Below are 22092 nucleotides of genomic sequence, written 5' to 3' on the forward strand. Positions count from 1 at the left end.
AAGGCTTTTGGCTGAAGGGTTTGTTTTGCCAGAAAGCAACTAAGAACGGACCCTTACTTTGAAGTTTTAGCATCCAAATTAAAGTTGAGCTAATCATTCTAAGTGAGCAACATTTTCAAAAAATTTCAGCGTGGAAAAACTATTAATTAGGTAACAACATCAACATCATTCTCATTTCTTTTCGTTCCACTTCTTACTACGATGTGACACGGTGATCAAGGTTCTCTTAACCGAGAGCGGCGGCGAATCGATTCGATTTATTAACCTTGCAAGGTGGACCTATACACACAGCATATGCATGCCCCGTCGAGCCGCATATGGTAAACAATTCACTTAAAGAACGATGGCATTTGAGAACTCCTGCGACCCTCGAGTACCAAGGGTGGGTACCTCATGAGTAATCACTCATTTCCTTTTGAACAACATTTCTAACTATATCCTCTACAAAACACGCAAAACTTTTGTTCTCTCGACAAGCTTTTTTTTTCCTCAATGACTCGTGAAGAAAAGTTGATACTTCGGGTCAAAATAAATACTCGATAGCTAGGACCTAACATGGTCATTATATGAAGAAAATTTAACCTAGCATATGTGTAAGTTGTGCACCTAGTCATCCATTATTACAAGTTCCAGCCAGTAGCTGTAAAATAAAATGCCAACTCATAGCATGAGGTTCATAAACAAAATGAGAAGGACTGCTAAGCACAAAGCCTTCTAGTAGGTATCCATCCGTAACTCACGAAGATTTATGACCATCGTTCCAAAGTATGCATTTTTATTATGTATGTTTATTAAATAACACAAATTTATGAGATTATGGAAGTGTCTTCATGCAGAAAAATCTGCACGTGTGACTTCAAAATGTTTCGTAATGGGTAATTCTAAAAATTACTTATGGTCAAGAATCCAAAAGTTTACCGATCTTGTCCAGAAGTAATATAATTGTGATTACAAGGGGTAGTATTATGGTGTATCAATCAGTCTAATCATTATTTATGTAGGTTGCATTATGGTTTGAAAAAAGAATCCTTCAAACATAAACTTTGACCATTGTTTCTCTAAGAATAGACTCCCTTCAGTCACAAATAAACGACAATTTTGGTTTGTCTTTTGGTTGCATATTAGCTTTGGTGTGTTCAATTTGGATAGTTGAAAGTGTTGTGAATAGATTTGTTTCAAACTGTAGTTCTATAAAAGTATACTTTTGCTATGTTTTAATTACTACTTTGGTATCAGTCAAATTTGTGCTTTTTGATAGGGTCTTGGTGCCCCCCAAACGTCAGAGACATGGGTGATCCTAGTAGCGCTACCATTTAGGCTGTCCTTGCTGCCCTTTTCATCCGAGAAGTGCTGCTTCTCCTCTCGCGCGGGACCAAAATAGCCACGCGCTCTGACTCTTGACGGTGGAAAATTCAAAGTTCCCCTGCCACACGTCGGGCGCCTGTCTGCGGGCTCCGCACGGCGGCTGCGGCCGCAGGAGATCCCAGCAACACGCCGGCGAGATCCACGAAGATTCCTGCAGGCCACGGCCACCAGAAGGAAAGAAAGGAGCGTGCGTTCCGCGCAGACCCAAAAGAAGGCACGCTTCGCTTCCCACCTACCGCCACCTGGCATCTCTCTTTCTCCCGTGGACTCGTGTCTTGGCGCAGAAACTCTCAGTCTCACTGGCAGTGGGACCAGTGTACTTTGGGACCCAGCTGCCGGTGGGCTCAAGTAAGTTCCCGACGGTGTTCCTCCGGATTGCTGATGAAAAAGGGCCGAAAAGTGGCCATAGATAGCGTCCAAAAAGGCCAGCAGTGGGCTGGACCGAAACGGAAACCTCAGAGGGAAGGATAATTCCGATTTGGTCCTCGGTATATGCTGGAAATATACTTTGATCCCGCAGTATGGTTCAAAGTTCACCATCCTGATAATCGATCGATCCGCAGAGAATAGACAGGGATTTGCGATAGAACAGGCAGGATTGGGATAGAAACAGTCGTGGAAGCCATGAGACGATTGTGACAATTTATATCCGTGAGTCATTTAAAAACTAAGCAATTGATGGAATGGCAACCAAAGTGAAATACTTATTGCAGTCATCACGAATGTGGTTACAATGTCGTTTTAAATCATGTTGAGATAGTGAGGAATCATTTAATCTATGTAGTCTGAAATGAGCGCACACGTGTATGCTCCCTTGATTTTTCGGTTACAAGTTTCATTGGCGATAGAATTGATGTCGCCGTTCCACTTGTCATGGAGTTATCCCAAAATGAAATGGCGTTACGTACAACTTTATTGTGACGTAAAATTTTGGCTAACATGTATTGCAGCAAAGAAAAAATCATACACACGCTACGTTCACCACTGAGCCCATATCGCACCATGCAACGCCAAATAAAATGGTGTTGACCAAAAAGATTATTGTTTCGCGCCAAATGAGATACTAACTATTAGTATAAATATGAGAAAGTATACACAAACAAAACTTGAACATGTTCCCTAATTGTGATGAGAAAAAAAATCGAAACAGTAGACATGGGAGACCCACGTGCCAAATCGGTGTCAAAGGATCAAACATCATGATGTAAACTCGCTTTCATCCAATCCGACAGACCAACACTGTTATCAGACGATGGTTCAAACCTGACGACCAGCAGGGGAGCCTGTGTCATTTACTCATTTGCCTTTTCCTCCGGTGCACGCCTGCAACCCTTCCAACGTATAAATAAGGACCGGCTCCCGGCCAAACTCCCAAATTCCAATCCGGCCCCTGCCTCCTTCCCGTCCTCCGCCTCCGCCTCCTCCCGCTCTCCAGTTGTCTCCTCCCGCCTCCCCTCCCCCTCCCGGAGAAGCCTCTCCCGCCCCCTCCTCCGCCAAGCCAGCCCTAGGCGGGAGCCGCCTCCCAGGAGCTCTTCCGGGAGGCCAGGATGGCGGCCACGTCGGCGCCGCCCGCGAGCGCCCACGCCAACGGGAACGGCACCCACGCGGGGATGGCGGCGCAGGTGGGGGCGCCCACCAACCCCATGGCCACGGCGCTGCTCACCGATCAGTACCAGTTCTCCATGGCCTACGCGTACTGGAAGGCCGGGAAGCACGCCGACCGAGCCGTGTGAGTCCTCCCTCTCTCCCCTTGTCCCGCTTCGTTGGGTGCCTTTGTTTGGCCGTGTGCGGACTGGATTGGATCGGGGGGGTGGTGATCTGGCGAGAGGGTGGTGAGCGGGACCGGCTTATCTGTGCCGGGTTAGGTTTCGAGGGATCGGGCTTTTGGGGGATGCTATTGGTCGTCGCTCATGCAACTCTCATGTTGCTGTTGCTGTTGCTGAATGAGAGAGATATATTATGATCAATGTGTTGGTATTTGTTCTCGTAGGATTGGTTGTTTGGTATTAGAATTTTAATTTTTCTCACTTTCTCGCCGTCGTGGTTTAACACGGCGCGGTCTTTTCCGCTGCTAGTTGATTGATTGTTGGAGTGTTTTTTTTTTCAATTTTGTTTTTCTAGTGGGTGCTCTGGTTTTGCTTTGGGAAGCCTTCTCGTGCGTAGTTACAGTTTCTTAACATTTTGAGCATCTTGTTCGTTTTTTTGTTACTACGGTAGTATGCATTTACTGTATGCCAACAGGGACTACCTTTTGCCGATACGATGTTGCTTATTAAAAAAAACTGCCAAATGGGATGCCACTTCAATAATTTTGCTACATGCACCTTTTTGCTCTGTCTTCAAATGGGCTTTCATTTTCATAGCTCAACTTTGTAATTGCTTTGGGGGGAGCCCTTTCCAGTGTGCAATTTTAATCAATCCTTGTCGAGGTTGGTATTTTAGCTGTGTTTTAAGTTGCTTGGAGTTGACGAAGATCCTTGTGCTTTTTTGTTAAAGGTATATTCCGGATTTTGTGTTAATTTATCATATATCGGGTTTCGGAGCCAAAACTTTTACCACTTTGCCCTTCTTGTGATAGATTCTACCAAATAAGTGTAACTAGTCTTGGATAATTTTCACAGTCTGTGCATAGAGAATTTTTTTTTTTACCGAAAGCATGATGTAATTCATTGGAGACAAATGGATGGAGACATCTAAGTTAAGACAAATAGATGTGCGAGCTTTACTACTTGAGTAAACAAATGAGACGACCATTTCATCTTTGGATTTCATATTTAATTGCTTTGGCCATCCAAGGTATGAAATGTGTACAGTCACAAACGTATGCAAGAAAGCAACATTTACTTAAAGAAGTTGCATATTTCAGTAGTGGTCTAGTGGACATCTCCTTTTTCTCAGGAAAAAAAGCAAGATGATATCATCATATATGATATATATGTTAGCTTGTTCAGGAACAAGGGAATTTCAGAAGAAAAGTCGTCGTGATTTTGTCATTCGAGGAATATTCCGGGTGGTACTTCTGAATTACACTAGGCAGTTTTGTATATTGCTGTTACCTATGTACAACATGACAATGCGAAACTATGGGCCTACCAAAACTATTGATGTATATTGTGCTAAACGAGGATCTTTGGGTGAAGTGATTTTCTCTATGTTTGTATGGAATATGTTCATGGTTCTTGACTAGGGCATTTGGGACCTATTGCTTTTCCTTTATTAATGATATGTGCCTCTGCACCCTCAGATTTTATCTGAATAAGGTAATAGGACTTGTTTTGCATGTATTGCATTAATACGTTGTTTGCCTACAGGATAAGATATTTGTCGGCTTCTGAAAATGCAGTGTGTTTTCTTTTGCCTTTTTTTTCAACAGCTCCCTAAATTACATTTATGAAGTGCTTCTACATGCTTCCAAACAAAACAACACCAATCTCACGTAGCTTTTTTCTTATCATGCCTCCAAACAAAGCGACACCAATCTCACGTAGCTTTTTTCTTATCACAATCTTAGGGGAATTTGGACATGCAAATGGTATGTTAATGCTAGGCCACGGCATAATTCAACTAGGCCAAGTTGGGAAAGTATCTTTCCCATGTTTCTCCCTGTTTAAGACAATTCGTCCACAATTATATTAATATAATCTACTGCGTGCATTTGTTTACAGGCAATTATTCCTTGCATATCTTTGTGTGGTATTCTTCTCCATTCAAGTGTGAACAGCAAAAACCTTCATACCAGCATAATTAGAAGAACTTTAGGTTTATAGATGAAACAGTAAATGCTGAAAAGTTGCCCACTGCCCTGCCCAGGGTGTATGTAGTTAGTTGTTACCAACATATTGCATCCAAAACTGAGAGGATAGTAACAAAAGGATCATGCTGGATTTGAGATTTTTATGGTTTCTTTCTTTAAGGTTTGATATATCTTGAGACTAACATATTGGGGTACACAGGCTTTGACTTGAAGCTTATGGTCATTGAATTTTAATCTGACAGCAATTTTCCGAAATCATCCTACTATAACGGACTCGTACATTTGGAAAAATTGAAACTTTAATCTTTGTAATTCACAAAGCATTCTTTGGCACAGCATGAGAAAGTGATTACCTAGTAGCAACTTGTATGTTCATCCAATGCTGTCCATTTTGTTGCAATTTTTAGTCTTTGTAGATCAAGGATACACTTTATGTTTGCTTCCTCATGAAGTGCTATTCTTCCGTAAACCTTTCAGTGAATGTAGTTGCTAATGCCAAGTCTATGAATGGAAAGAATGTATTACAGCTAATAGCTTTGTCAACCTCATTCTGATTTGGTTCCTTCTCCTTTCACAGCTTTGACCTGTACTTTAGGAAAAATCCATTTGGTGGGGAGTTCACAGTATTTGCTGGCCTAGAGGAGTGCATTAAGTTTATTGCAAATTTTAAGTTCACGGAAGATGACGTTTCTTTCCTGCAATCAGTCATGCCAATGTGTGAGGTATCATCTCATCCAGACATGAGTAAACTCCCTTTCCTCCCATGATTTTGGTGAATGGTTCCTTGATAGGCTGCTGGTTTTGCTGCAAATCAGCCTTTTAGTCACTCATATGTATATGTACATATATTGGTTGATTAGCATGAACTTAAAAAAATGGGTACTTTGAATGGAGGTAGAAGGAGCAACTTAAAAATACACGTGCCTTGGATATTTTCTTTTTTCACTCAACTTTTAATAGAATTATTAGGTTATTTTCCTGCTAAATGCTCATTTTCTTATGTAATATACAATTGCTAGGGTGCATTCTTCGATTATCTTAGGGAAGTTGACTGCTCTGATGTAGAGGTGTACTCCATTCCTGAGGGCTCAGTAGTCTTTCCAAAAGTGCCCTTGATGAGAGTTGAGGGTCCAGTTGCTGTAAGTTCAAAGCCCTCACCAGTTGTTTTACTAATATACCATATATTGTTTTGAGCATTGACCAAAATCTTGAAATGCATCTATGGTAACTTACCACTTGTTATGACATCATCAGGTGGTTCAACTTCTTGAAACTCCATTTATAAATCTTATAAATTATGCCTCTTTGGTAACTACTAATGCTGCGCGGCATCGTCATGTTGCTGGAAAATCAAAGGTTCTGTTGGAGTTCGGTTTAAGACGAGCACAGGTGTGATATTATTATCTGCCCCTTTTCAACTGTCATGCAACACCTTTTTGTACAGACTAGTATTTTTGTGTGATAAATATCACTGCGAATTTTATTACTGCAGGGACCTGATGGTGCAATAAGTGCCTCAAAATATTGTTTTATGGGAGGTTTTGATGCAACAAGGTGGGTTCTTTCATTTCTAAATTTATAAGTAGAATTAAGCAATATTTTACGCCCTTTGCTATTTATGATGATGCTTGATTGCCCTTTGCTATTTATGATGATGCTTGAAGAAGCGGTGTATTTTCAGTTATTATTGCGTTGCTTAGCCTTTTTTTCCTTTACCAAAATGTTAGATGTGTTCACCATTTGCTTAATTTCCTCTTGTTTTTGCAGTAATGTGTTGGCTGGAAATTTGTTTGGCATACCACTTCGTGGAACACACTCTCATGCTTTTGTTAGCTCGTACATGGTCAGTAAAATATCATTCCTGTTATGAATGAATGAGAACTTTCACAAATACAATAATTTTCTTCACTGGGGAGCATTATGTCTGTGCATACTGTAGTTGCATTATTCAAACAAAAACATTTTTTTACTATATTGATTGCTAGAGCCCCACTTTCAGGATTCTGGGTAACGTGTTCCATTCCTTCTCTTTTTAGCCATGCTACTTTTCTTTTGTCGTGTTCTTTTAACCTATGGATTAACATTTGAGCATAGTGATTCCTTTTCATGTCATTTCTGTACAATGTGCACAACAGTTGGTACTGTCCCTTGCATTTGCATCTACAGAAGTTCATGCTTAGAACACATTTTAGGGGTACATTTTTGTTTTTGTGCCATTTAATGTGAGTTGGTCCTTCCTGATTTAGTTATTAGTAATACTTTCAAAACTTTCAGAGCCTTGATGAGATCCCTGACAAGGCCCTCAGGAGTAAAGATGGTTCAAGAGTCTGCCAGGATTTTGTTAGTTTAGTGCAAGAATGGCTTCAAAAGATACAGGTATGATTTCAGAACCTTGTTGCATTGGTTTTAGTTCTCAGTATTCTTATGTCACTTTTTTCAATTAATTTCAGGTAGCAGATTCATTAGGTGGTGTATTTGGTTATACAAATCCAAGTGAGCTGGCAGCATTTGCATCCTATGCGTTGGCTTTTCCAAGCAACTTCCTAGCTCTTGTGGACACATATGACGTGAGTTAGTTTGTCTGAGCTTCAAGCTTTTCTTTTGTTGTTTGTACTTCTATTCGTGTCTGAATGAACAGGGCCAACACTCTTTTCTCGAGGTGGTGAGTAGGACCGAAACCTCCCATTTGATACTTTGTCAATTATGACTTCAAGATTTTCTGTTTATCTTTCGAATGGTACTCCTTTTCTCAATTCTGATGTTACCAAATGATCCTCATATTCAATGCTGGTATCAAGAAATCGTGATCTTTTGTTTAGTGTCATGCTTGCTGTTACTTTAGGCACAGACATGCATGGACTTATTTTTGCCTAAGATTATAGTGATCGGTGATTGCACGATTCCTGAACAAATGTGTTTTTACTATTATTGCTACCTTGGCATTTATTCAGAAGGCATAATCAATTGCTAACTGATTCATGTATGTCTTTAACCATGCATAAGCCATACTCACCATCTCTTATACCAATGATGCTCTTCACCTGCAGAGTGTGTATATTATCTTTTTTTGTGCTGCATCCTTAGTCCTTACTTTCTGCGGCATAATTGTTGTAATTATTATTTATCCTTCAGGTTATGCGAAGTGGTATTCCAAATTTCTGCGCAGTGGCTCTAGCACTACATGATTTAGGGTATGTCAAATGTCCTTTGGTGCTCATTACTTGTGTGTTTTGACCACAGCCCTATCTTCCCATGGAAATTTCATGAACTCAAAAGGAAAAAAAATCAAGAAAACATAGATGAAGCTTAAGTTTATAAAAAAAAGGGTCACGCCAGTAGCATACAATTTAGGATGGTTTAAACTTATAATAACTTTATAATTTGAGGCCCTACCAATCAGGGACTCTGTCAATACTGGTTTGCTTTGTTGCAAAATAATTTGCAATATCTCAGTACTCAAGATTCCTATATGGTTCGGGAATACAAATGAGAATTGGCTGCATGTTTTGTTATTTCTATTTGGTTTGGTTTCTTATGTGTCCATGGTTAACTGAGATAAGAAATTCCCTGATATTTATTTTCAAATTTTAAAAAGATCATTTTGCCTAATCGTATCTTCTTTTGTAGGTACAAGGCATCTGGTATTAGATTAGATTCTGGTGATCTGGCCTATTTGTCTATTGAAGCACGAAAAGTGTTTCGTGCTGTAGAGAAGGAGTTTAATGTACCTGGTTTTGGGAAGATGGTCATCACTGCTAGCAATGACTTGAATGAGGAAACCATTGATGCCCTCAACAAGCAGGTAATAAACTTATCTTGGGATCGATATCGCAATTTATCAAAACTTATCTTGCCAATGTTATCAGATGCATTTGTGTGTTCTGCAGTGTATTTTTCTTTCTTTTTAATCCTATCAGTTGTAGATATAATTTCTCCATTTCTTTGCAGGGTCATGAGGTTGATGCATTTGGGATTGGAACTTATCTTGTAACGTGTTATTCCCAGGCTGCTCTTGGCTGTGTCTTTAAGCTAGTTGAGATCAATAGTAAACCTCGTATTAAACTCTCTGAGGATGTGGCAAAAGTATGTCCAGTATTCTAATGTCTAAAGTAATTGGTTTCTATGTATAGTTTACTGATGGTATGATGTAATTTTTGGTTTCTATGTATTGTTTACTGATGGAATGATGTAATTTCAGGTTTCCATTCCGTGCAAAAAGCGATGTTTCAGATTGTACGGGAAAGAAGGCTATCCACTGGTGGACATCATGATTCGTGAAAGTGAACCATCACCTAAGGTAAAATACACCTCTGTTTTCTTTGTTCACATGTGAGCTTTATATTTAGCACAAGATTATTTAATTACCAAAGAACAGAATTGTAGAATATACCTTGGAATGGAACATAGCTAATCTAGTATTTGAGTTCATTACATGCTTCCTATGGTCTGTATCTTGTCTTTGACATTTTTGTCTGCATTAACCTCCAATGTTTAAACTGGATTTCATAATTCAAAATACTGCAGGCAGGAGAACGAATCCTCTGCCGCCATCCGTTCATTGAATCAAAAAGAGCATACGTTGTCCCCCAACATGTTGAGGAGCTTCTTCAGTGCTATTGGCCTGGGAGATCAGGTATGGATATTTTATCTTTCTTATAATGAGAATTTTGTTAGTGATCATGAGCTCATGACTAAATTTTGAAAGTGGTAATCAGAAAGGGAAGTAATCAACATTAGCACCATGTAGCCTTTAAAAGTTGAAAGGATCTTCCTTTCGCACTAAATCTTTAAAAAGAATCCCCCCCCCCAAAAAAAAAAAAAACAGGTGGCTGGCTCAAAATCTTTCCATGAGCATCGTGTCGGTATTTCCCTGCACTCATCGATCAGCAAAGCAAAACCCCTTTCATGTCGCCCCTGGAGTTTTCTTAAACAAAATGGGACACGTTTAGGAAAAAATAACGTCATCAGACCCTGAATAATAATTGTCTATGGGATCATTAAAATACTGTAGACTTGCAGTGTCCTCGCTCTCGACTTACTGATTGTCTTGTTACGCGTCAATGACAAGTGCACCTGCGTTTCCATGCAGATAAGCCCAGAGCAGAGCTGCCCTCTTTGGACAAGATCAGAAGCCGCTGCATGCAACAGCTTGAAAAGCTGCGGCCTGACCACATCCGGCGGCTAAACCCAACACCCTACAAGGTTTGTTCCTTCTCATTTCCCCTTATCATTCCCATAATGACGTATCATAACCAGTAACCTCACTAACTCTTCGCTTTGAGCAGGTAAGCGTGAGCGCAAAGCTGTACGATTTCATCCACTGCCTATGGCTGAACGAGGCGCCAGTAGGTGAACTGCAGTAGGAGGATGGTCACATGAAGTTTTGGGCCATCTTGGAGGTATAGCAGCAATATACCGCGAAAAAGGTTTAGAGATCTTGTGCAGCTGTGCACAACACCAGCTCATTGCTCATCCCTTAGGATTTTGCTCGCCCAGCTCTCATCTTGTACAACCCGGTTATCGTTGTAGATGCAGGCCTGATTAATACACCCCTTGATTGGTGGGGATATACTATATATATACATCGTTGTGGAAAAAACTGAACACATCAGTTATGAGTCCATGGGAAAAATTAACAGCCAAAGATGTTGAGATCCTGCATGCCGATGCCGTGTTTGTCCTCTTGCAGCATACGCAGGTGCAGGTGTCAGATCGAAATTGGAGTTGCCGCTGCAATTGCAATCTGCCAGTGCTTGAATTGCTGGTGTCACTGTTGTCTGTTATCGTGTGTTCTTATGCAAGAACCGACTGACGAGTCCGGCCAAAAGGCGCAGTCAGTAGAGTAAGCAGGAATCGGTGATGCGCTCGCCAACCACCCCTTCGCAATTAATCGCGGCACAGTGACTGAACACTTTGGTTTGGTTGTGTTTTTTTTCCCCTCTGAACTACCGTTGCGTTATGACAGCACATGTAACAGACCGGTTGGCTGCTTTTGGAGGTGGTGGTGGCACGCATGGCTGTTTGCTCAGTTCTGCGCGATTCCTGCCAAAAGGTGACTAGGTGCGCTAATTTTCGTGGAAAGGGCACACGTTACAGAATGGGGGAACTTGCAGGGATAGAGGCCTGTGAGATGTCTATGGTTAGGTTAGAAGCATCAAACACTACAGATTCGTATCACCAGTCTAATTTTACTCCCAACCCCTAACTCTCCGTTTAATTTACATCTCTCACGTCTAAAATCGGATAAAAGCATGCTGATTTCAAAATTGGTGCAAAGTATGTCCTAAACAATTCTAGGTTACCTTATTGACGTGCCGATCACGTAATCAAATTTACGTGATGAATATACTATCAGTACTATGTTAGCACACCTTTATCCATCTCCATGCAACATTAGCATAGACCTGTTGCCATCCACCTTTGCCACCTCCACCCAACTTCACCTCTCCATCAACCACGCTATTCTTCCCGGTGACGAATCCAACCAGTGAGTTTAGAAGGGGCTCCCCATCCTTCCTCTCCTTCCCTCCCTTCTCTTCTTCTTTCTTCTTCCTAAAAAATCATGGGGGGCTAAGGAGGGGCTCCATTGTCTGAGAGCGGCGGTAGGGGGGCTTGAGCCCCACCCGCCCTACCGCTGGATCCGTCGTTGATTCTTCCAGCATGTTCCATGGCTAATACTACCTATGTTCATTTTTATTTGACGTTTAATTTATTTTGTTATTGCTTTCTTGTCTAAAACGACATATATACTCGATCGGAGGTAGTATGTAGAGAAACTAAATGATTTCTACGAAACCACTGCGAAATCCTTCTGCATGGTTTAGATTTTTTTTCAAAATTAAACAAATTCAAGACGAAAACTAAACCAAGAAGATTGTATGGACTTAGGGGACCAAGAGTGGTAAACTTTTTTCCTACAGTTTGAACATCATTTATTTGTTTTATTTTGAGCGGGTATTATTACAAAACCTGGTCAATACTTTTGGTTCTTGAAAGAAACCTGGTAAACTGTGAAGAAATGAAGCTGCAGGTGGAAAAGAAATACTGAAACAGCTAGCTCTCCAAGGGAAACAAACATCATCGGCCAATTTGCACCTTGCGCTTCGAGGAGGACGGGAATCACGTGGCTGAGATGGTGCTGCGGTTGGCAACCAAAACGACGGCGTCGCGGAAATAGCGGCATCTGACCATGTACGGTCGTGTACGTACGTCCGTGCTGGACTCGGTGCACGAGCTACTACAGCAAAGAAGAATCTTTGCCACCATATTCCTTTGAAACCATTTTCCTTTGAAAACCCCCACTAGGCCGCGACTTCTATAACACTGTCAATCGAATGGAAAATGCATCTTTGTGTGCATTATGCAATGCCAGAGCTAAATATGAGGAAAACTAACAGGCGGGAGCCCATTGATTAAGTTGATAAAGACGAAGACCTTCCAAAAATATCCTGTCCATGCTAATAACATGTGTGGTAAGGAAATATAAATAATTAAAAAAATTATAACAATTAACATATCTAATTATATGATTGTGCATTATATATGTGAGTTGTACATGTGTTTTTATCTTCTGAAGAGATAAAGATGTGTCAGATATGTCAATGCTCGACGTGTTAAAACATTACTCCCTGAACCTAGAAAAACCAAAATGACCTACAATTTGAAACGGAGGGAGTACATTCAATCATTGACACCGAGAGGGGAAAAAGAACAACCAAACATGTCATGCTCTACATGTTAAACCATTACTTTCTATCATTGACATGGGCAAAAAGAGATATTGCAAAAGAAAATACTTTCAAGTATCGTTTAGAATATATAAATTCAGGTTAATCACTTGTTGCTGTACACTTGTACTCAAATATATCCTACTAAAAAAATTATTTATTTGTTTTGGGATGTATCAGGCATCGACTAGTGCAACGTGGCAAGCATCGCAGTTTGCTATATAGACGTGGCGATTGTGACAACCTACGAGTCACTGTTGAACACTAACTACTTGAGTATGCATCTCGTATGTGTACCGTGTACGGAGTCTACGTAGGCCCATCACAAAATCCTATGTCTGCGGGTGGTTTAGTTTTTGTCGGCAGATTTAATTGACAATAGTTGGTGATGGTTACCCCTCCCAATTTTACAATATCTTCTCATACATGCCTATACTACCTACAAACTTTCAGCTTTCAGGCTCAGAAGAAGTAGAAATTCCACATAAATCTCGCATATAAACTTCATAAAAGGAACCATCCAATTCCTATATGAACTTCATAAGAGAAATTCCTACCCTTTGAAACAGGGTTTGCAACTCTCCTCGTGGTCCTCTCTCGTCTGAAACTGAGCTCCTATGCGGCCTCAAAATATCCTGTATTTGTTTAGGTATCCGGTATTGACTTCCCTACCACCGAATTCCAAGTCGCCAATACAATTGTGCAAAGCCTGCAGGAACCTGTCAGGCTGTCACTGCTCCTCCTCTCTCCCACTGGTCCTGGATTCAGGAGTCCACTCCTCCATGCCCTGGCTGTTCTCCACTCCCTCCCCTCACCTGACCTATCTTCTCTCACTACTCTCTCTCTCTCTCTCTCTCTCTCTCTCTCTCTCTCTCTCTCTCTCTCTCTCTCTCACACACACACACACACACACACACACTCTACAGTCTACTCTGAGCAGTCACTTTTGTACTATCCAGGCCTTCCTGTACATTTCTTGTTGATTTGGGATGTGATTGGCCTCTAATGATCGCCACCAACCACCCAGCCACCCAGGCCACACCTCACCAGCACCACCCTCGTCCTCCGCCTCCACACCCAAAATCTTCCATCCTCGCATCATCAGAGCTAGATTAACCTCGCCCGGCTCCTCACACCCTCGAAATGATCCGCTCTCCGCGCCCCACATTGCCCCCAAATCCAACCTTTTCGGGCCCAATCACCCTCCAAATCCACCTTTTTCGTCACTCCATCCTGTCCTAAATCCCTTCCTCTCTCCCACCCCCAAAGTCCTACTTTTCCCACTGCGTCCCCTGCAGAAATCGCAGAGATTCTTCGTTCTTGGCCACTTTGTTTGCCCACTCATTTGTTTGTTCCCTGCGAGAATCAAGTCTAGCTCACCAAATTCCCTGCAAAACCCCAGTTTTCGGCGATTCTTTTCTTGGAAAAATTCGTTTTAGCGCCCAATTCTGCTCGGGTTTCCGGGGAGATCCGCCATTTCTGCTTGAGCCCGGGAGGGAGCTGGGCAACGCGGCGCCCATGTCGGACTCCGACCAGGGCACGCTGGTGTTCGGGCTCCACCTCTGGGAGCTCGTCGGCATCGGTGTCGGCGCCGCCTTCGTGCTCCTCCTCGTCCTCCTCTCCCTGGTGTGCCTCCTCGCCTCCCGCCGCCGCCGACGCCGGCGCGCCGTCCCGGCCACCCCCGTCCTCCACCTCCCCGTCGTCGTGCCCAATGCCCAGCCCAAGCACCCCGCCAAGCCACCCAAGGACATCCAGGAGGTGCCCTCCCGCGGCGCCGCGGCCCCCGCCGCCCCGGCCAAGGCGCCGCTCGCGCAGGTGCTCCAGGCGCCGCCGCCGGACTCCATCCAGATCGAGACCGGGAAGGAGCACCGCATCACGTTCCCGGAGCAGCCGCCGCCGCCGCACCACCAGCGGAGCGGGGGGCCGTCGTCGCGGGGCGCCAGCGGCGAGAGCCGCGGCGGGGGCGGGGAGCCGGGGGTCCCGGAGGTGTCCCACCTGGGGTGGGGCCACTGGTACACGCTCAAGGAGCTGGAGGACGCCACGTGCATGTTCGCCGACGAGAAGGTGATCGGCGAGGGCGGCTACGGCATCGTCTACCACGGCGTGCTCGAGGGCGGCGTGCAGGTCGCCGTCAAGAACCTGCTCAACAACAGGTACTGATGCTACCTGTAAGCTGAATCGTAGCCGTATTTAGAAGCTTATGTGTTGAATTCGCTTCCTTCATTTTTAGAAACTGTTGATTGTAGTCTAAGCAAGATGCACACGAATGGTCAATGGAGATGTTGACAATTCAGATGGTGACATTGTGCAAGAAACCCAATCAAGTCGTGTTTTTTATGATTCATGCTTAGTAGTGAAGTCTGCAGTACATAGATGATGAAATGTATGTTTGTATTAGTGACGTTAGTGTTGCTGAATTAGTAAAATGTGATGCTCTGATTTGTTAGGGGGCAGGCAGAGAGGGAATTCAAGGTTGAGGTGGAAGCGATTGGGCGAGTGCGGCACAAGAACCTGGTGCGGCTCTTAGGATACTGTGCTGAAGGGAACCAAAGGTATCTTCTTATAATCTTATATGAACTGTGAACATCAGTTTTAGCTCAGATTGTTTGAGTTGTAGAAGCAAGGAGCTTATATCAAAAATTTCATTGAATATGGTTTTTTCCCCAGGATGCTTGTGTATGAGTATGTAAATAACGGAAACTTGGAGCAATGGCTCCATGGTGATGTTGGTCCTGTGAGCCCTCTGACATGGGATATCAGAATGAAGATTATTCTGGGAACAGCAAAAGGGTATTCCCTTTTGAGATTATATCTGCAGTCTATATAATATTTTTGTTGTCACTGTCTGCTTACATTATTTTACCTAACTGTGCAGCTTAATGTATTTGCACGAGGGACTTGAACCAAAGGTGGTTCACCGTGATGTCAAGTCAAGCAATATTCTCCTTGACAAGCGTTGGAATGCTAAACTTTCTGATTTTGGGCTAGCAAAGCTTTTGGGTTCAGAGAGGAGTTACGTGACAACCAGGGTCATGGGGACATTTGGGTTAGACATCAACTCTCTACCTATAAAATTGGATCACAGAAGATACACAAGAATGCGGCGGCTTATTTTTATTTTATTATTTGCAGGTATGTTGCTCCAGAATATGCAGGCACTGGCATGTTGAATGAAACTAGTGATGTCTATAGTTTTGGAATCCTTATCATGGAAATAATATCTGGCCGGGTTCCTGTTGATTACAACAGGCCACCAGGGGAGGTTAGTAATGACCATGCTCCTTACGAGTGCTAATTAAAGAACCAGTGAAATGCATTTCTTAGCTGTGGTGTAATCATTTTCAGGTTAATCTTGTTGAATGGCTGAAGACAATGGTCAGCAACCGAAATTCCGAAGGGGTTTTGGACCCGAAGATGACTGAGAAGCCTACTTCTAGGGCATTGAAGAAGGCTTTGTTAGTGGCTTTGCGGTGCGTAGATCCTGAAGCTCGCAAGAGGCCAAAGATTGGGCATGTCATTCACATGCTTGAAGTTGATGATTTCCCCTACAGAGATGTAAGTCAAGGTGGCATTTGGATATTTATGAACTTATTTTTGGAGAGTCCATTATTTGGTTACGATGCTTTGCATTGATTTTGTCGCCCCTAAATATTACTGCTAGCTAATTCTGAACCAAGAAAGTCATCATGATGAACGCCTTGTGCTGTACTCGTTGTTTACATTTAGATTAACTGAGTAACATTTCCTTTTGACATGTTTGTCAAGTATCCCTACGGGTCAGTCTGAATTGCTTGAGCGTTTGTTTTCACTAGGTTATCACCACATTTGTGACACGTCTGAGATTCTTTTTATTTCTGTAAATCATGTGGGGTCTCCAAAGCCTTCAAGAACCGCCAAGTAGTTCTTTCCTCTAATAATTTCAGATTCTTGTAAAAAGTAAAGCGATATTTTTCCAAAACTATACAGACTTAGATTGCTAACTTTTTGCTACTCTCTTGGCAGGAACGTCGCGGTGGCAAGGCTCCAACTCAAGCGAGATCAGTGGAAACACCTGCAAGTGATCCGGGCGATAGCAGTGGGAACAACACGCCAAAAGACACACCGAAAGGAGGAGAGCCTTTCAAATGGAGAACTCAGGAGACCTAGCTGTCAGGAAAAGCGGTGATTGTTCCGAGTCCTCGTGCCCGACCGTAAGTCTGTACGCCGCGAGGCCACAAAAGGCTCATTTGCTGTCTCGTCAGGTGATCAGTTGGGCACACGAGCTCTGCAAGCACCAGTGGTGATCGTCGTGACAGTATCTGTACATTGTCGGATTAATATGTTAGGCATAGTGATTTTTTGGTTGTTTTGTTCCAGGGTCGTATTTATTCGAGAGATGATTTGTATGGGTAAAGGCGTGTCTACTCTTGAGGTGAAAAAAAATGATTGAGCATTGCTATAGCTGAAAAACCGTTCCAGTAGGATTGGCCAATGACCTCCAAACCATGCTGCCAGTATTGAGCATCTGCTTGACATATAGGTAGTGATTGGTCACTTGGTTAGTCCTAGCCTGGCTAGAAAACTAAGCCAGGCTAGATTTCACCGGGCTTAACCGATGCAATTCATATGTGTTTGGTTGGGTGGTGAAGGTTAGCCTGAATTGCTGAAGCTTGTAGCCTGAATTGCTGAAGCTTGGTTGGCTGCACAGTTTGATACTCTCACCATGTACTTATGGAGGTGAAGTTACCATCTCCTTAACTCCATTTTTAAACCTCATCCGAAGGCTCATCAGAGAGAGGGCAGCATCAGCGGAGGAGAGCAGCTGAGCCGGAGCCCCTCTAGCCTGGCAGCGGCGTCGGAGGTGGCTGCCGCCGCAGCGGGTGCAGAGGAGAGCAGCTGAGCCGAGGCCCCTTCAGCCTAATTTTATTATGTATAGAACTTTCTTTTTACTCGCCACTTCTAGTAAAATAGAAATTCTAAATTACTATAATCGCACTTTCTATTATACTGGAATAGAACATAGTAGAATAGAACGACTCTTTCTAGCGATGGCGTGGGAGGATGGCGCGGGTGGTGGCCGCCGCCGCCGCGGGTACAGAGGAGAGCAGCTGAGTCGGGGGTCCTCTAGCCTGGCGGCGGCGTAGGAGGACGGTGCCGGAGTTGGCTGCTGCCGCTGCGGGTGCAGAGGAGAGCAGCTAAGCCCGGGCTTCTCCAGCCTGGCTACGACGTGGAGGACGGCTTCGGAGGTGGCTGCCGTCGCCACGTGTGCAGAGGAGAGCAGCTGAGCGGACGGACGGCAACAGCAGCAGCACAAATAGGTGGGCCGCGGAGGAGGCAATAATTGGATCCGCCGAGGTTGGATCACACGGCCGCAGTGATGGCAAATCCAATGATGGCAAATCCAATGGCTTGGGAGGACGGCGGGGACAATGGGGAGGAGGACCTCTAGCGGTGGCACTGAGGAAGAAAGAGTCGGGGAGCGGAGCTCCGCGGCCGCACGGTTGGGAGATAGCTCTACGGGATGGAGGAGGTCGGCCGCAGCGGGCTCGGCGTGGAGGTGGCGACCGGGACGGCGGAGGAGGTGCACGGCACGGGAGGTGAGCGGATGCGTAGCATCGAGCTAGAAGAAACTCGGTTCCGCGGATGCGACCTCCCCTCATGTTTCCAGCTAGCCAGGTTATCTACGCTGTGGTGTATAAGTTGGGCCTGGCTAGGAGGCGTATGCATCCAACCAATCAAGCCTAAAGTGCATAAGTGGAGCCTGGTTAGAACTTATGCACCCAACCAGTCACTACCATAGTTCCCGGTTTCTGATGTCACACTAGCTACACTTCCTATCACATGACACTCTGATTATCCAACTGCTCAAACTGAATGCTAGGGTTGCTGGGGTGTACTGAAAGTTAGGGGTCGTTTGAATACCAGGGGCTAAACTTTAGCCCTGTCATATCGAATGTGCGGATGGTAATTAGGAGGACTAAACATAAGCTAATTATAAAACTAATTGCAGAACTCCTAGGCTAATTCGCGAGATGAATCTATTAAGCCTAATTAATCCATCACTGGCAAATGGTTACTGTAGCACCACATTGTCAAATCATGGACTAATTAGGCTTAATAGATTCGTCTCACGAATTAGCCTCCATTTGTATAATTAATTTTATAATTAGACTATGTTTAATAATCCTAAATAATATCTAAACATCCGATGTGACAGGGCTAAAGTTTAGCCCCCGTGAGCCAACAAGTATGTGATGATTCAATTGTTCAGACTGAATGCTCACGGTTGCTGGGTGGTGTGAGGGCCTGATGTAGCTGCCAATGTTTGGTACACAATCACAGGGTTTCAACAGTTTTTGACAAGCAATTGCAGTCAGGTAGCCACAAAAAGTGTCGATTCCCAGGAAGAATAGGTCACGTGGGCCACGTTTAGTTCACTTCAAAATTCCAACTTTGGCACTATGCAAAAAGAAGATTCCCCATCACATCAAACTTGCGGTACATGCATGGAGTACTGAATGTAAACGAAATCAAAAACTAATTGCACAGTTTTGTTGTACTTTACGAGACGAATCTTTTGAGCCTAATTAGGCAATGTTTGGACAATAATTCACAAATACAAATGAAATGCTACAGTGTTTAATTTTGACATCTCAAAGTTGGGCAACTAAACAAGGCCCTACTTTGCCTGGCCAGAGGTTCAGACAGCGATGGTGGATGGAACCTGTGATTGGTACAGGCAGACCGGAGAAGTAACGGATTCCATGATGAGAAATGAGCAAATCCGGCTACAGGTCCTGCGTCTTTTTTGGAGGTGAGATGACGAGCGAGGGGAGGTAAACCAGGCAAGGACTGAGAGCAGCTGGCTCCGACGAAGCCCTTGTTTAGTTCACCCCCAACTTCCAACTTTGGCACTATGCAAAAAGAAGATTTCCCATCACATCAAACTTGCGGTACATGTATGGAGTACTAAATGTAGACGAAATTAAAAACTAATTGCACAGTTTTGTTATACTTTGCGAGACGAATCTTTTGAGCCTAATTAGTCAATGTTTGGACAATAATTCACAAATACAAACGAAACGCTACAGTATGCTACAGTGCTGTAACAGTAATTTGATACCTCTACTAAACAAGGCCGAAGACGAGTGAGGTGAAGGGTCGGCCGGCGTCGACGTCCCCAACGGAATCGCCGTCCAGATGGTTACAGGACGGCCGTTGCCGTGCGTCCTACGCCGCGCCCCCGTACAGCCCGTGCAGCCGGCCGGCGAGCCGGGTCGACCGCCGCCGCCGCCGACGGGTCGCTGTCGACGGTGGCCGCGCGGCAGGCGGTGTCACCTCAAGGGACTCGCACGGCCCATGAAAGCTCAATACGCAGCCCATGGGGATGCAAGCAAGGCTCACGGGAGCGAGAGAAGCGAAAGGAAGATGCTACTGCCGTGCTGCTGCTTTGTTTTCTTCTTCTTTTATTTTTCCTTTTCTATTCATTTTGTTAGTAATTTCTTTCTCCTTTTATTTCTAATTCTATTATAGATTTTCTTTATTGTCTTTTTGTTTCTATTTTCTTTTATTTTTGGTAATTATAAATTTCTTTTGTTGTTTACTTTGTTTTATTACATTTTCTTTAAATTTTTTTACTAGTTGGCACTGTAAAAATATTTATTTGCTTTTAATAATAATTTGTTCGAAACGTGGACATGTTTGTTCTCATGTCCAATAATTTGTTCGTGGGTGGATCCATTTTATTCAATTTACATATCAAATTGTTCATGATATTAAATTACTTATTTGTTTTTTAGACTAATATATTTTCATGTAAGGACAATTTTTTCATCGTACGCATTTTGTTTTTTGTGTAGAGTAATTTGTTCGTGGCACCATCTTATTCACTTTGTAGATTAATTTATTTAAGATGTTAAATTATTTCTTCACTTTATAGACAAAGCTTGTTCACTGTGGGAACTCATTTATTTGCAATATGCATTTTTAAGATTATTCTATGTTTATAAAGTCAAAGAAAAAACAAATACCTTATTATTGGCCACTAACACTCAGGGAATTCCTCATGCTAATTCGCATCCCACCCGCCGCTCGTGCGCTTTCCTCTTGCTAACTGCCTGTATGCGCTTCTCCTGATCAGCGACCCATGGGCGTGCAGCAGTCCTGCAAATATTCTGACTTGATCTCCATAAAATCGTGCATGTACATATGCTGAGCCTTATTCAAATTTTAAGCTCGTTTTTTACGGTTCATTCCCTAATTGAATTGAAGGAAGATTCGAAGTAATGACGGAGCTAGCACGGGACCGGTGGGAGCCCATGCCCTCACCCCTCATGGCCAAGATTTTTTCTACTAAAATATTTTACATTAATGTTTTTAACTTTATGCCCTAGTGGTCTATGATTAATTTAGTTGGCCTCCTTTCCATCCTAGCTTCGACGCTTCGTTTTTTATTTGAAGTTTTCACCTGATTTAAAGTTTTATAAGCTCATGAACCATCTAGGTAGACCCTATTGGAAACTCAAGTCAGTTTTTCAGATATCAACATGCAAAACGTTCTTATACTTATTTGAAAGGAACGCAAAATGTTTGTCTAACGGAATGCAAAGTGTTTTGGTCAAAAGGCAAATGGGCGTCGTGGACTAAACATAGGCCAGCCCAGATTCCTCCAAAAAGGCCGCACAAGCAGACCAGATTTTTTAAATTTTTTTTATTTTAGTATTTTTGCAAAAATATATAGCCAAACAAAAAATTGCAAATCTATACCTATACCACCGTTTGAAACAGCGGAAGGTGTACTGTAGCAAACTACTGCCAGTGAACCGACGGTAAATTCCCTCCTCTGGGCAATACACATTCAAAAAATCATAAGTACATATTCAAAAAATCATAACTAATTCATATAAACTTGGATGGAGATAAACTTTGTATAAAAATTTTAGATACCAACGAGATCTACAACTTTATAGTTCAAACTTTTTTCATTTGGGATCATCTTAGTGCTCAAACAATTGATAAAAGTTTTAGATCTAAAATTATTTTAGATCTAAACCTTGTGTCGATTATTTAAGTATAAAGAGGTTACCAAATGAAAACAATTTGAACTACAAAGTTGTAAATCTCATTGAGAGCTACAATTTTTATATAAAACTTATCTCTATCTGAATTCATATGAATTAGTTATAATTTTTTGAATGTGTGCTGCTCAGTTTCATATCTAAAATTTGAACTTTAGATCTAAAACTTATGTCAATTATTTGAGCGTCA

The 22092-nt window shown here is 42.9% G+C and overlaps 2 protein-coding genes across 2 annotated transcripts; both read left to right on the forward strand.

The window, feature by feature from the left end:
- The first annotated feature begins 2764 nt into the window (after window positions 1–2764).
- On the forward strand, window positions 2765–10780 carry LOC117865578 (nicotinate phosphoribosyltransferase 2). The gene is made up of 15 exons (XM_034749802.2): window positions 2765–3094; window positions 5697–5841; window positions 6139–6258; window positions 6374–6508; window positions 6612–6673; window positions 6887–6962; window positions 7394–7495; window positions 7570–7686; window positions 8252–8310; window positions 8747–8921; window positions 9068–9202; window positions 9318–9416; window positions 9644–9752; window positions 10209–10321; window positions 10405–10780. The coding sequence occupies exons 1-15, from the start codon at window positions 2913–2915 to the stop codon at window positions 10480–10482; spliced, it is 1707 nt and encodes a 568-aa protein (XP_034605693.1). The 5' UTR covers window positions 2765–2912; the 3' UTR covers window positions 10483–10780.
- A 2795-nt stretch (window positions 10781–13575) lies between these two features.
- Window positions 13576–17286, forward strand: LOC117863371 (probable serine/threonine-protein kinase At1g01540). The gene is made up of 7 exons (XM_034747037.2): window positions 13576–14999; window positions 15294–15398; window positions 15514–15636; window positions 15722–15892; window positions 15979–16108; window positions 16192–16401; window positions 16849–17286. The coding sequence occupies exons 1-7, from the start codon at window positions 14365–14367 to the stop codon at window positions 16990–16992; spliced, it is 1518 nt and encodes a 505-aa protein (XP_034602928.1). The 5' UTR covers window positions 13576–14364; the 3' UTR covers window positions 16993–17286.
- The last annotated feature ends 4806 nt before the right edge of the window (window positions 17287–22092 follow it).

This window comes from Setaria viridis, chromosome 7, assembly GCF_005286985.2.
Source record: "Setaria viridis chromosome 7, Setaria_viridis_v4.0, whole genome shotgun sequence".
NCBI lineage: Eukaryota > Viridiplantae > Streptophyta > Magnoliopsida > Poales > Poaceae > Setaria > Setaria viridis.

Excerpts from the sequence above, each read along its gene's own strand:
- LOC117865578 (XM_034749802.2), top strand. The coding sequence starts at position 2,913 with ATGGCGGCCACGTCGGCGCCGCCCGCGAGCGCCCACGCCAACGGGAAC. Across the intron at positions 8,922-9,067 it reads TTGATGCCCTCAACAAGCAG|GGTCATGAGGTTGATGCATT; the intron begins GTAATAAACTTA and ends ATTTCTTTGCAG. Across the intron at positions 10,322-10,404 it reads TAAACCCAACACCCTACAAG|GTAAGCGTGAGCGCAAAGCT; the intron begins GTTTGTTCCTTC and ends CGCTTTGAGCAG.
- LOC117863371 (XM_034747037.2), top strand. The coding sequence starts at position 14,365 with ATGTCGGACTCCGACCAGGGCACGCTGGTGTTCGGGCTCCACCTCTGG. Across the intron at positions 15,000-15,293 it reads AAGAACCTGCTCAACAACAG|GGGGCAGGCAGAGAGGGAAT; the intron begins GTACTGATGCTA and ends CTGATTTGTTAG. Across the intron at positions 15,893-15,978 it reads AGGGTCATGGGGACATTTGG|GTATGTTGCTCCAGAATATG; the intron begins GTTAGACATCAA and ends TATTATTTGCAG.